This window comes from Benincasa hispida, chromosome 12, assembly GCF_009727055.1.
Source record: "Benincasa hispida cultivar B227 chromosome 12, ASM972705v1, whole genome shotgun sequence".
In the NCBI taxonomy this organism is placed as follows: domain Eukaryota; kingdom Viridiplantae; phylum Streptophyta; class Magnoliopsida; order Cucurbitales; family Cucurbitaceae; genus Benincasa; species Benincasa hispida.
The window spans coordinates 44,640,259-44,654,307 of NC_052360.1; the positions used below are offsets into that span (position 1 = coordinate 44,640,259).

The following is a 14,049-nucleotide window of genomic DNA, read 5'->3' on the forward strand; positions in this document are numbered from 1 at the left end:
AAAGAGGTCCCCGATTTGACCCCATCCCGGTCAAACCGAAGATTCCCCGCCCCAATCGGGGCGGGTCCCCGTGGGAAATTTTGTCAATCCTATCAAACGGGGTTTAGTCTTCAAAGCTTGATTTGGTTTTCGAAAATATTAGTAGAATGTAGATAACAAAACATGAAAACTTGTGGTGAAAATAGTTTTAATATGCTTAATTTTCAAAATAATAACCAAATAGTTACTCAATAGGGTTATAGTACTTTATTATTATATCTGATTTAAGCAAGATATAAATATTTTAACTACATTTTCTTTTGAGAAGAACAAGTTTCTTTTTCAGTACAATTAGAAGTAGCAAGATTAAAACGAGTTTTAGAGACAGAAATGTTAGAGATATTTAATGTTTGGAATCAAAAAAAAAAAAACAAAAAAGCATAGACAAATATATTTTTGTAGAAAAAATGGGAGAGTTGAATAATGAAAATGATGAGGTGCGGAAGTGCTTAAATATAAGTTAGGGAAGGAAGTAATAATTTTGGTATGCATGCCAATTGACTCTTCCAGGAAGAAAAGAAAAGCCCTAGGGTGAGCCAAGGACCTTGTCGCTCGTCAAATCTTACTGTAGATCCATTTCCACTTCTCTCGGATTGTTCTTCAATTCTTCGTTTTCCAGACCTTCAATCGCCATGGATGAAGAATACGATGTTATTGTGCTAGGAACCGGCCTCAAGGAATGCATCCTCAGTGGTCTTCTCTCCGTCGATGGCCTTAAGGTCTTCTTTTTGCTAGATCCTCTACCCCATTTCCTTGTTTTCTTCTGTAATTCAGTTGCTTCAATTTTAAAATTGCCCTTAAGGTCTTCTTTTTACTAGATCCTCTCCTGTATTTATCTTGCTTTTGTACCTTGATCTTACTTGCATACTATATCACACTGTTTTTCATCGTAGAGATCTTTGTTTGAGTTGAGGTGCTCCCAGATTAAGAAATCGGATATCATAATTCTTTTCTTTTTTTCCATCACCTATGAAGCAATTTCATGCCAGTGATTTTTATATTTTGTAGCGAACTTATCAATTGCTTATGAGGCGAGGAAATTGGCCGGGGCTGTTAGTGGATGTTGATCACTCTTTGCTCTGCTACATCTTTGACTGTTTTTATATTTCTTGGCTGTTAACTGGAGTTGTGGGATTCTTTTGACGTACCGTACTGATTCCATAGGCTTGCGTGATATGCCGGTCTTTGTTCTCTATTTGAATTGTTGAGAAGGTTCTTCTCTGACTTTCTTTTTTCATGTTCTAGGTTCTGCACATGGATAGGAATGACTATTATGGAGGGGAATCTTCTTCGCTTAATCTCATTCAGGTCCTCTTTTCTGCCGACTAGTCGCATCATCATATTGAATTCCAGTTTATTCTTGTGCTATTCTTCAATCATATCATGTATTTTCTGTTTCAATTTAATTTGCAGCTTTGGAAGCGGTTTAGGGGAGATGACAAGCCACCTGCCCATCTGGGTTCTAGCAGGGACTACAACGTGGACATGATTCCAAAGGTATTTGTTCCCCACCTTGTTATGGTTTTAGTTTCTTGCTCACTTTGTCAACTGATATGCTTGTTACTTCCATTTTCTAATGAACTTGTTCACTCATTATTTACACCTTTTCTTTTCATAATTCTCAATTTTATATTAATACGTATGGGTTTTTTTAACCTCTCTTTCTTTTTCTTTGTGGCTAGTTTATGATGGCAAATGGAACGCTTGTGCGTGTCCTTATCCATACCGATGTAACCAAGTATTTGTCTTTTAAAGCTGTTGACGGTAGCTATGTGTATAATAAAGGAAAGGTATTTTCTATTTTCATTATTCTTTTGTTTAAGTTTCCATGCTGTTTATCTTTGAACTTTTATTAAATGTAAGTCTTATATAGAACTTAATGATGCCACATGCCTTTCTGTAGATTCACAAAGTTCCAGCTACAGATATGGAAGCTCTTAAATCTCCGCTTATGGGTTTATTTGAGAAGCGCCGTGCTCGCAAGTTCTTCATCTTTGTTCAAGATTATGATGAAAGTAATCCTAAGACACACGAGGGAATGGACTTGACAAGAGTGACAACAAAAGAATTGATTGCGTATGCCTCAATTTCCATATATAACTTTGTTATGTTATTGACGTAACAACTCTTACTAATGATATTTGAATAATCATTTGGGATTTCCTACTAATCCTCATTAAACATTCATTGTCCAATGCTTTTAAATTGAATGCTAGGCACCTTATGATATGGATATTACCTTCTTTCACAGTCTTGAGGATTGGCTGTGTTGGTAGAATTACATAAGCAATGATAGTTTTAGTGTGAGAGTAAATATCCATTATTTTGCTTGGATTTAGCAAATTGAATTTAGTTTTATTGTAAAAAATAATTAGTTGTTTTTGTGCCTGATTAATTGATATTGACATTGAGGAGTAGCAGTTGACAAACATATGAAAGATACATGGAGCATACTGTTCTTTTTCTTTAAATCCTCTACCCATGGCTTAGGAAGGACCAAGAATTAGCAATAGGCTAGACATTATGAAGAAAGGGAAGCACATTTCTCTCGTTGCCTACAAAATACCGTGGATTTCTCTCAATGTAAGTGCACCGTAAGAAGGTAGCCAACACTTCTTTGCCTTTCTTTTTGAAAGGTTGATAAGTGAGAAAAGATTTGGTATTGGCTTTTACCTTATAGTCCAAAGTAGAAAACCATTTGGAAGAAGAGAAAAGGTAGTTCCAGAAAGAGATTGCTTGTTGACATTGAATGAAAATAGGGACTAAAGATTCTGCTGCATTCTTCAAAGAATGTGTTGCCTTGGAAAGAGAGCCATTGAAGTATGTCTCGTTGGGATTTTGTCTAGGTTGTTGATGCTTTCTATCCAGGGGATCAAGGGCCAAAACCAGGAGTCATTGACTTTGAAGAGGCACTTTCAGTTTAAAGCACAGTCCATGAAAGAAAGCCAATCTTGAAAATATTTCAAATTTCTTCCAAAATGAAGGTTCCAAACTCACAGGCCTCTTTCCAAATATGCCTATGATTTTGAAAGAGCTAGTAAAGATGGCATACAATGGAGAGTAGAATGGTGACATGAGGGAGGTATTTCCCAGCAAAATTTCCTCCAATAAATTGCTATGGAGGCCATTCCCAACTTCAAAGGAAACAATAGAAGTAACGAGGGCTTTAGAATCACAGTTTTCTTCCATCCTCTAAGCCCTAATGGTTGTGGTGTTTCTCCTTTGTAGCATAGGATCATTGCTAGCAACATGCCCTTTATCCTTTCAAGTGGTTGTCGTTAAAGGTACCATTGGAACTTGTGGAAGGATATTTTGGAAGAGCTCCGTTCTTTCATTCACTTGATTCGTTGTGTGGTGGGGATGAGAAGGACACATACTTTTTGAGGATCATTGGGTGGGGGAGAGACCTCTTTGTACTTTGTTTCCCCGTCTGTATCATTTGTCGTCCCTAAAATCATTTTGTTGTTAACTTTCTTGAGTGGTATGGGAGTTCGTGTTCCTTTTCTTTCGGGTTCTGTCGCCCTCTTTTTGATAGGGAAGCGATGGATGTGGTCGTTCTTCTTTCTTTACTCAAGGGTCACCCCTTTAGGCGTGGGAGAAGGGACGTTAGAATTTGGAGTCCCAATCTTTTGGAGGGGTTATCGTGCTAGTTTTTCTTTCATTGTTTGGTTGATCCTTCTCCCTTAGGATCTTGTCGATGCTTTGGAGGATTGAGATCTCTTGGAAGTTGGGGTTCTTTACCTTGCAAGTCAAGATGACCATGCTAACATGCTGGATCAGCTGTGAGGAAGATGCCTTTGCTTGTTGGGCCTTTTTGTTGAATTCATTGTCGGAAGGCGGAGGAAGATATGGACCATATTCTCTGCCGTTGTGATTTTGCAAGTTGTATCTGGGATTCTTTTCTCTAGATGTTTGGTTTGATGTATGCTCGTCACAGAGACACTAGTGCTATGATTGAGGAGTTCCTTCTCAACCTGCCTTTTGGGGAGAATGACTGCTTTTTATGGCTTCTTGTTGTTGGGATGTGTGCTATCTTATGGGTTTTGTGGGGTGAGTGGAGTAGAGGGTATTTAGGTGAATGCAAACGAACTCTAGGGAGATTTGGTTTGTTGTTCACTTTTATGTTTCTTTGTGAGCTTCTATTTTGAAGACATTTTTGTAACTATTCTATAGGCGTTATTTTGCATAGATGGAGTCCCCGTTTGTGATGGGAGCTCCCTTCTTTTATGGGCTTGTTCTTTTGTATGTCCGTGTATTCTTTCATTTATTTTATGTTTTCACTGAAAAAAAAAAAATCAGTGTTCCCTCCAAGGGCCTCTAGAAAGTTTTAACAGTATTCTCATGGGGCAACCAATCTGTAGGGGAGGAGTCAAATTTACAAAGTGACTTTTCATCAAATAGCACTAGTTTCAAGGGACAAAAAATGCTATGTATGTTTAGAAGGAAGACCAAATACTTAAAGATATATCTCCAGTTCTGAAACCTCCAGAAAGGAGTGGGTAATAGACTTTTTGCTAGTTAGTGAGATGGGAGCAGCCTCATTGTTGTTACCTTCCCAGAATAATCTCACAACATTAAGGTAATCTTCCCTGGCATCTTGAAAAGAGAATTGATGTGTGGACAAGGCATGTGAGTGATACTTGAACCAAATTAACGTGCCCATTTTTGGAGAAAGGAAAAAGCTCTCTTTTCCCAACCTCTGGTACCTTCTTGGAACCTTTTCAATATAGGCTTCCAAAAAGCAGGAAGTTAGGGTTCAAGAAGTTGGCGGTCTCTTTTCCTAGAGATTCATCACAGATAATTTCCAAAAGTTTGGTTTTGTGGATATTGACGTTCAAACCAAGGGCCACCTCAAAAGTATTGGACCTTAAGCAGATTAAAAATTTTCTCTTTACTAGAGGAATTGGACATGCTATTGGTATCATATGTTAATTAAATATAGGGATGACAAAAGTTCCTAGAGTTAGGGTCCCCAGGAAGTTTGGCATGAAGAGGGTTGAAATCCTTATTTAAAATAGATTGGGATGGGGACAGGGACAGGGAAATATATTTCCTTAATTTCTTTTCAAGAATGGAATGGAGACAAGATATATTTTTTAACCTGGCCCATATAGCTTTTTTTATTCAAATTATTTATAAGAAAATACTAATTATAAAATATCTAATCTTTTTTTTTTAGACAATTTTTATTCAGGTAGCTTTCCACTTCTGTATCCTAAAAGGATTCTAAGTGTACTTAAACCACTGTGCTTGGATGTGTTATCTTTATATCAACAGGCCCCATTGATCTTCTTCTTCATAGTATATTTGGATGTATCCTTGTTTTGTTTTCCTAAAATAGTTGTGTCTTTTATTGATATGTTGTATAGACGAATGTGCTTATATATGAAATTGATATGGTTAACAGAAAGTATGGACTGGATGACAACACTATTGACTTCATTGGTCATGCATTGGCACTTCATAGAGATGATCGCTATCTTGATCTGCCTGCATTAGATACAGTAAAGAGAATGAAGGTGACAGCCATCTGGACTTACTAATTTTTTCACTTTGTGGCACGCTCCTGTGCATTAAATCTCTTTTCTCCCCTTTCTTATTTGTGTGATAGCTTTATGCGGAGTCTCTTGCACGCTTTCAAGGAGGGTCTCCGTACATTTATCCTCTATATGGATTAGGAGAGCTTCCACAGGTCCCTCTTTCTCTCGTCCTCCCTATTTACCTACTCTAGCATTATTAGCAACAACTTTATTTCTCTTTTTGTATATTTGCCTTATATTTCTTTATTTAACCTATATTTACAGGCATTTGCTCGCCTTAGTGCTGTCTATGGTGGAACATATATGTTAAACAAACCTGAGTGCAAGGTTACCTTTTAAATTTTACTATCTGATTTTGTATTGGACTATATTTTCTTTTACTTTATATTACGTTATTGTTTTTTTCCCCATTTTTTTGGGGTTGTTTTTGGTAAAAACATTTCAGAAACAGTTTCATCTCTCTTTAAAGTAATTCGGGTTGATCTTTGAATTCTAGGTGGAGTTTGATGACGAAGGAAAAGTTATTGGTGTCACATCAGAAGGGGAAACTGCCAAGTGCAAAAAGGTTGTCTGCGATCCTTCCTACTTGCCCAACAAGGTAAGGGATTTAATGTCCTATCCAAATCATTCCGTGTTTTGTGGAGTGATTTCATTTTAAGACAGGTTCTGCACATACAAACCATCTATAACATGAGCCTTCTTTTCTTTTCTTGACCATATACTTCATTTTTGTATATTTCTATTCATTCTATGATTCTATCAGTAAATGGAGCCCTAATATTTATGATAACTTTATCCGTCTCATTGTGTAATAGCCTCAACCCCATCAAGGAAACCATGAATGATGATGTCTCTAAACCAAATCCATTATACCTCTCTTTTTTTAGTTTTGAAGCCTGAAGAATGAGATGAAAATGTAATTCTTCTCAACTTCTGTGATGTTGTATATGTTGAAACAGGTCAGGAAGGTTGGTAAGGTTGCTAGGGCCATTGCCATAATGAGCCACACAATACCGAACACCAATGATTCCCATTCAGTGCAGATTATCATACCGCAGAAGCAGTTGGGTCGCAGATCGGACATGTAAGTTCTTGTATAGTGCTTATACTGAGTGTAACTAAAATTCCATTCTGCACTTCGCCACTCGATGGATGTTCTGAAATGGTTTTAGAAGGCAGGTCTTTTAGTTTATTATGTCAGTTGTATCTGTCTTGGAGATTATTCTATTGTTTCCATTTTTTTACAAATAAGTAGCTTTTTGGATAGCTTTGACAAAATTTCGTAAACTCTCCATGACTATTTCTCCACTTGGTTTTTCCAATTAATGCTGACAACCTACTGGCTTCTACTGGCTTGGCTATTTCTTATCTAATCTAATGGTATAAAAGGAAGACTTGAAGTTCTATTGCATTATGACCAAAGTTCACTCCACTTTTGGCTTTTCCAATAATTTAATGCTGACAACATACTGCCTTCTCCTAGCTTGGCTATTTGTTATCTAGGCATAAAAGGAAGACTTAAAGATTTACTGCATAATGACCAAAATTCATTTTTTGTTCTGAACTGTCACCGAGTTCCATATTCAATTATCTACGTGTTATAGAGGGGGTTATGCCTTGGCATAAATATTTTTGAAGAATTAGAAATCTTGGTTGTACTTTGAGTATGTCAATTTGTTAGCTGAGGTAGTATAAGTTAATTTACATTGTAGCTTTTATCATATAATGGGACACTTAGTTTGTTTGTACATGACTAGTGATTTTTCATTTTAAGAGTTTTGTTGAGTGTACCTTAACCCCTCTATAACTGATCGGGAAAAAAGGAAAAGAAAAAAGGGGGAAAAAAGAAAAGAAAAAACCTTTTTTTAACCACGTAGAAATGTATTAGTACCAGTGTCCTGATCGCTTCGCTAAAACTTAGATACTAGTTTTGAGTGATGAAAATGATGCGCTTTTGGAATCGGTTGTGTTTTCCCCCTATCTTCACCCATCTGGCCATTTCTTTTAAAGGTACAGGTTTTTTTTTTTTAATCTGTGGTGTGTTTTAACAGGTATGTTTTCTGTTGCTCTTACTCTCACAATGTTGCTCCAAGAGGCAAGTTTATTGCTTTTGTTACCACAGAAGCTGAGACTGACCATCCCGAGTCAGAACTAAAGCCAGGAATTGACCTTCTGGGGGCTGTTGATGAGATATTTTTTGATACATACGACAGATACGAGCCAGTCAATGAACCAACTCTGGACAATTGTTTTATATCCATGGTATATCAACATTGAAAGCTGTTTCTCTTGCCTCTCTTCCTGTTCATGCATGTTCATGTGCGTGTGCATGTGTATTGAACTAATTCTTTTTATGTATGCTCGCTTCCAACAGAGTTACGATGCTACAACACATTTTGAGTCAACGGTTGTTGATGTGCTCAACATGTATACAATGATAACTGGCAAGGTGAGGATCATTTTTCCCAACTCTTGTATAACTTTAAATTTGTGCATTCTTGTTTTAGAGAATAATCATTATTCACATTGATGCAATTTTGTTCTCAATCATAAAGTTCAAGCCATGATGACCTACCGAGAATTTAATATTCTACCAGTTACTTTGACAACTAAATATAGTAAAGCTAGACGGTTGTTCTGGGAGAAGAACAGTCTGTGTGTGCAAAGATATTAAACAAGGGGTTCATAGTGGCATAATAAATTGCATGAATTGGAATTTAAGGAATATTAAAATTTGCAATAGTAGGGTTTGGTGTGTATATTATATATAACATACTTGTGGTGGGAAAAGTAGTAAGTAGAGAATGATGCTTTGTTTTTCAGGCTGTTGACCTGAGTGTGGATTTGAGTGCTGCTAGTGCTGCAGAAGAATGACAAGCCTCGGAATACCATTTGTAATACTCGCTTCCCTTTTTTCATTCTCTACTATCTACCCAAAACTTAGAGATGTGCTTGTATTTGCCTTGTGAAAAAGTGATTTGATTTGGTCCCCTGTGGTCTTTTTTTTTTTTTATGGACTAATTATAAATTTGAGTTGATGCACTGATTTCTTCAATTTTTCCATCTTCGCGTTGCATTCTTTTTAAATGATTGGAATAATGCCACAGTTGATAATATTTGAACATTTAAAAAAAAGAAAAAAAAAAAAAGAAGAAAAACCATAACAATTTTCTGCCGTGTAATGTTTCTGTACTTTTTCGTCTTTTGCAAACAGGTAAATGTCAAAACAGCGAGGATGTTATTATGTAAGCTTTATCTGAAGAAGCGATATAGTCTAAGGGTGCATATTTTTAAATAATTCAGAAAACTTGATAGAACTAGGATTCAATGAAAACATGTTTTATGTTTTCACATTTGTGTTCGATTGTAGGTTTAAAATTGAATTCAATTTTTTTTTTTTTAGGCTAACATAACAACCAAACACAACCACAACAAAAGCCTCTAACCGAGGAGAAGAACACAATCTAGAAAAACATCTTTCTAAGCTTGAGAGGAGGCCAAAGTTGCAAGATCATGAGTTGATTTAACAACATTAATAGAGTTACCAACAAAAAGAATATTCTCAACGAAGAACCCAATGAAAAATAGCTTGACAATTTCCAGCACATCGAATTCAATTTCAACAGGAGGGTTATTGACATTCCGTTCTTGCTCAATTTGCACAGGCCCTCCAATACCGCTTCCACTTCTTGCTCAATTTGCATAGGCCCTCCAATACTGCTTCCACTTCCAATTGACTAACACTTGCACCCGTTTGAATGAACTTGCACTCTCCCAAAATAATGACCCTCGTGATCATCTGTCATTTATCGACGACCAAGCCACATCTGCATTCAATTCTTACGGCTAGTGGAGACCACTTGGAGGGGAGAGGGCCTAGGAGGAGTATCCTGGAGGCATGACCCAAACCATCCATAGGGTCCTTAAAATGGGACATAATCCTAATCTTGAGCGAAACTAGGTCATGCACCTTTATACTGAAGTAAATCTCATTTCTAAGGGTCCAAAGACTCCACATAATGATCAATGCCTTGTAGGATTGGCAACGAGACCAGGGTCGGGGCGGGGGGTCCCGTCCTTGGCCGGGGGAAATTCACCCTGTCCCCGCCATTGTCGAGGAATGGGGTCCTTGCGAAGACCTATTCCTCGTTTTCCTGCGGGGATTCCCCTATTAATTTTTCGCAGGGATTTTTTTTCTTTATTTGAGTGATTCTATATAAAATTTGACTAGTCTACAAAAATTAAACAAAATTTAATAGACTAATCTATGAAATAAACACAATTTAGAAGTTCACACATCAATTAAATAAGTTCACAACTTAAATTAAATAAAGTTTGAATAAAAATTGGAAGTCAACTAAAGGCAAATGTCTTACCCATTTAAAATATATAAATTGCTCGTCTTTCTCTCTCCACCGATGATTTTACATTCAATTTTTTATCCTTTCTTAATATCATCTCATCCTTAGTTGTGAGTATTATTCCCACATTTAAAATATAATTAACAAATAATGTCACAAAAAAAAAAAAAAAAAAAAAACTAGACAAGAAGCATTAAAAAGTGTCCTAAAAAAATAATGTTAATCTTTGAGCATATCTTAGTTACTGCTCCATCTTCTTCATAATCATCTGCATCTTTTAAAACAGTTGCTAAATGTTTAACCATTTCTTTTTCCGTGCTAGTACGTTATATTGTCACATATTTATAATAAAAGAAAGTATTAATTAATATATTAAATGCTAAAAAGAGATAAAACAAAATAAACGAATTAATATACCTGTCAAAACTTCAGTTGCGATCTAATTTTGAGGGCACATCAAAGCCCCTATCGTTCTCATGAAGTTTGTTACGATGTGAGCTTATAATCCTACCACAAGTATTAAAAGCGACTCTGGTGCAACACTAGATAATGAGATGACTAATATGTCTCTTGCAATTTCTTGTAAAATGGGATATTTGACCCCATATTTGCACCAACTCAGAATGTCAAAATCAAATGATGGAGGTAAGACTGGTTCATCCAAATATGCATTAAACTGTTGCTTCTGATTCATATTATTGGAATTTGATACAAACAAGTTATAATCATTAAAATCATCAAATTCTATAATCTGTGATCTTTCATCTAAATTTTTAGAGCCATAATCATCACCTTCACCTTCATGCTTCAACTGATATTCTGTTTCCAAATCTGAACGAATTTATTTAATCTTTTCCACCTCAAGAATAAAAATACCTCCATAAATTCTAGGGAAGTAAAACTCAATCAACTTCAATTTCTAACATGGATCTAAAACTGCAACTATGACCATTATCCCATGAATTTTCTTCCAATACTTATCAAACTTTGAAATCATATTTGAAGTCATGTCTCTTATCTATTGAATGCCAGAATTCGTCCAGTAAAAAATAGCCAATTTCAGTTTACAGTTTTTTTGGAAAAAAAGATTAGCGGTAGGATGTTTGGATCTAGAAAACCTGTGGGGGTGGGTCCCCACAGGCCTCGACCCGCTCAGGTTGGGGATTCCCTGGTTTGATCGGGGGGTGGGGTCAAATCGGGGATTGTTTTCGGGTCCGCATCCAACCCCAACCCCGATTAAACCCCGACTTCAGTTTGATATATTTATACTTTTTTAAATATATATTTATAATATATAATATAATTAATTTATATTAATGTATTGCAGCCCAAAGATTAATTATCCAAACTTCTCAAGTTTAAGCCCAACTCCCAAGCCAAGTCCAAACCTAAAAACTAAAAAATACCCTAAACTCTCACTCCATTGGTAGGATTGTAATCGAACAGCTCCAAGTTCATCTCCATCTGAGATTCTGAAGACTGAAGAAGCTCCCTGCCACTCGCTCGACGCTCCTCTATGCCCCTAAACTCGCACACTGCCCCTCCTCAGTCCTCAGTCCTCTGTGCTTGCCTCGCTCGATGCCTCCCAAGTCCCAAGCTAAGTCCGATCAAGTTCGTCCTCGATCCTCTGTGCCTCTAAACTTGCTGCCCCTCCTTTGTGCACACCTCGCTCGATGCCTCCCACCCAAGCCAAGTCCGATCGAGTTCGTCCTCGCTTCTCTGTGCCCCTAAACTCACTGCTCCTCTTCTGTGCTCGCCTCGCTCGACGCCTCCCAAGCCAAGTCCGATTGAGTTCGTCACCGTTCCTCTATGTTCGCCTCGCTTGATGCCTCCCAAGCCAAGTTCGATCGAGTTCATCCTCGCTCCACTGTGCCCCTAAACTTGCTGTCCCTCCTCTGTGCCCCTGCTCCGACCGAGTACATCACCATTCGACCGTCTGTGCCCTTGCTCCGAACTTCGACGCCTCCCTACTTGGTAAGTCTATTATTTTGTTATTAAAATGTACCCTTTAAAAATTTCCTTTTGTTCTCTTGTTATTAAAATGTTGTTTCTGCATATATGGATAAAGTTGAATTCTTGAATTTTGTTTGATTTTTTTAATTGTAAATTTAATAATATAAAAAAAAGAATTTGAAACTAAAGAAAATAATTGAAACCTACTTAGACAGAAATATAGTTTTAGTAGTGATCATGATTATAAGAATAATATTGATGCGTTATTTTATACGGTGAATTTATGAAAGGAATTGCGGTGATGGGAAATGTGTTATGCAACAAGTTTTCTTAGCAGAATCCAAATATAAATCCTACTGAGTTTTCTGGTAAGTCTAGGGTCAAACTCAGAGACTAAGGAAAACAATATGCGATAATAATTTTTAAGATGACTTTGCAGTAACCAATAAATCAAAAAGTTGTTGGGTTGTTGTTTGTGGTAAAAAAAATGTATGCGACGGAGTTAAGAAAAGAGTTAATATTACGGAAGATGCGATGAATATGCGGGAAACGGGTTGAGAAGGGGTTCAGCTAACACTTCCTAGGATTGTGTTCATGTTATGCGATCATGCTACACACATACAATAGCAAATCATCTCTCAACGCAAATGCTACGGCTTTTAGTTTTAGAGCGCATGCGATATATGCGATAAGTCTATAGGATCTACACATAAGCCTCTATTCTTCTCTATGCGATGACGAATGACACACACACATATAAGGCGACCGCATAATATCATAACCTATCTCTAGGGTGCATGCGATGCATGTTGGCAAATAGGGCTTATCTCTAAGTCCCTATCTCTTGCTTATGCAGATCTAATCTTGCTCTTTCGAGTCTAGATTCTAACCTAGCTCTCTCAAGTCTTAGGTTCTTTCTTTAGACTCTCTCTCGAGTAGCTCTTAAGGGGTGTTCGAAACAACATAAGACAAGATGATCGTATGCAATGAAAATCCTAGGTCATGTTAGCTAAGTTCTTCTCAACCCATTCGATAGATTTAGCTACTCATGTGTGATTTTAAGAGAGTGAACAGATGTAGATAAGCAAGTTCCATTTTATAGATATAGAATTGAAATATAGAATAACAATGCGAAATAAGAATAAAGAGCCTGGTAGCAATCTCTTGCTTCCCAAGGCTTTTACACTGTTCTTCTCTACTCTACTCAAAAGATAATCTCGCTCTCGCAAAAGTAGGCCCTCTCTTCGCTTTTTCACGCCTTCTGGGTTCTCTCTCGAGCTTACCAGAGCGATCTTCCGACGTCTCTTCCCTTCTCTTGCTTCGCCTTCTAAGTAAAAGAAAAACTATGGATAAGGCTACTTTTATCTAAGTAAAAATTATCTAAATTGTCGAACTAGACAAACTCCTTTACTGAAGGTGGCCTCTGGTATTTATAGAACTTCGGGGTGAAAGGCTTCTTCTCTCGTATGATTGCATTGATAGGATGACATTAATTCTCTGTCTGATGTGCCAAATATTTGTCACCGAAAAGTTGAGTGTACTTGCTACAATAGTTCGTTTGTCGACCTATAATAATTGTTGATGGATTGCCTCTGAAAGGAAATACAAAGGACCATGTTTGTTGGCGTTTCCATGGATGGTAACAACCAAATTTACCCATTAGCATATGCCATAGTGGACAATGAAACTGATCGAGCTTGGAAGTGGTTTATGTCGAATTTAGTGTTCCATTGGAGAACCCTCTAACTTGGTGTTCGTGTCCGATTGAGTGGTATTTGTTGGCAATGCCATTCGAGCAGTTTTTTCTACGACATTTCATGGATTGTGCACATACCACCTAGAAAATAATATTCTTTCCAACTTTAAGGACAGTACGATTGTTGGGAAGTTCAAGGATGCATCCAGGGCATTTCGCATGTCAAAGTTCCAAGCACACTGGGAATCAACTACGTACTTTTCGAAATGGTGATGTATCAAACTATTTGGAGGATATTGGTCTTGAAAGGTGGGCGCATGTTTACCAACATAATGAAGATATGATAATATGATATCTAATAGTGCAGGGTGTTTCAATTGATTGACCAAAGAATATTGACAATTGCCCATAATGTGCTTATTGGAACATGTTCAAGGCCTCATCCAGTCAACCTATGTGC

The 14,049-nt window shown here is 37.1% G+C and overlaps 1 protein-coding gene across 1 annotated transcript; it reads left to right on the forward strand.

Moving 5' to 3' along the window:
* Positions 1-507: 507 nt before the first annotated feature.
* Positions 508-8,640, forward strand: LOC120067886 (guanosine nucleotide diphosphate dissociation inhibitor 2). Its single transcript, XM_039019498.1, has 13 exons — positions 508-758; positions 1,285-1,347; positions 1,453-1,536; positions 1,722-1,829; positions 1,943-2,115; positions 5,447-5,558; positions 5,651-5,731; positions 5,844-5,906; positions 6,076-6,177; positions 6,539-6,663; positions 7,631-7,841; positions 7,954-8,028; positions 8,403-8,640. Exons 1-13 carry the CDS (start codon positions 672-674, stop codon positions 8,451-8,453), a joined length of 1,335 nt encoding a protein of 444 aa, XP_038875426.1. The 5' UTR covers positions 508-671; the 3' UTR covers positions 8,454-8,640.
* The last annotated feature ends 5,409 nt before the right edge of the window (positions 8,641-14,049 follow it).

Coding starts and splice junctions, on each gene's coding strand:
- LOC120067886 (XM_039019498.1), top strand. CDS start 672: ATGGATGAAGAATACGATGTTATTGTGCTAGGAACCGGCCTCAAGGAA. Junction 759..1,284: donor TCTCCGTCGATGGCCTTAAG/GTCTTCTTTTTG, acceptor TTCATGTTCTAG/GTTCTGCACATGGATAGGAA. Junction 8,029..8,402: donor ATACAATGATAACTGGCAAG/GTGAGGATCATT, acceptor TTTGTTTTTCAG/GCTGTTGACCTGAGTGTGGA.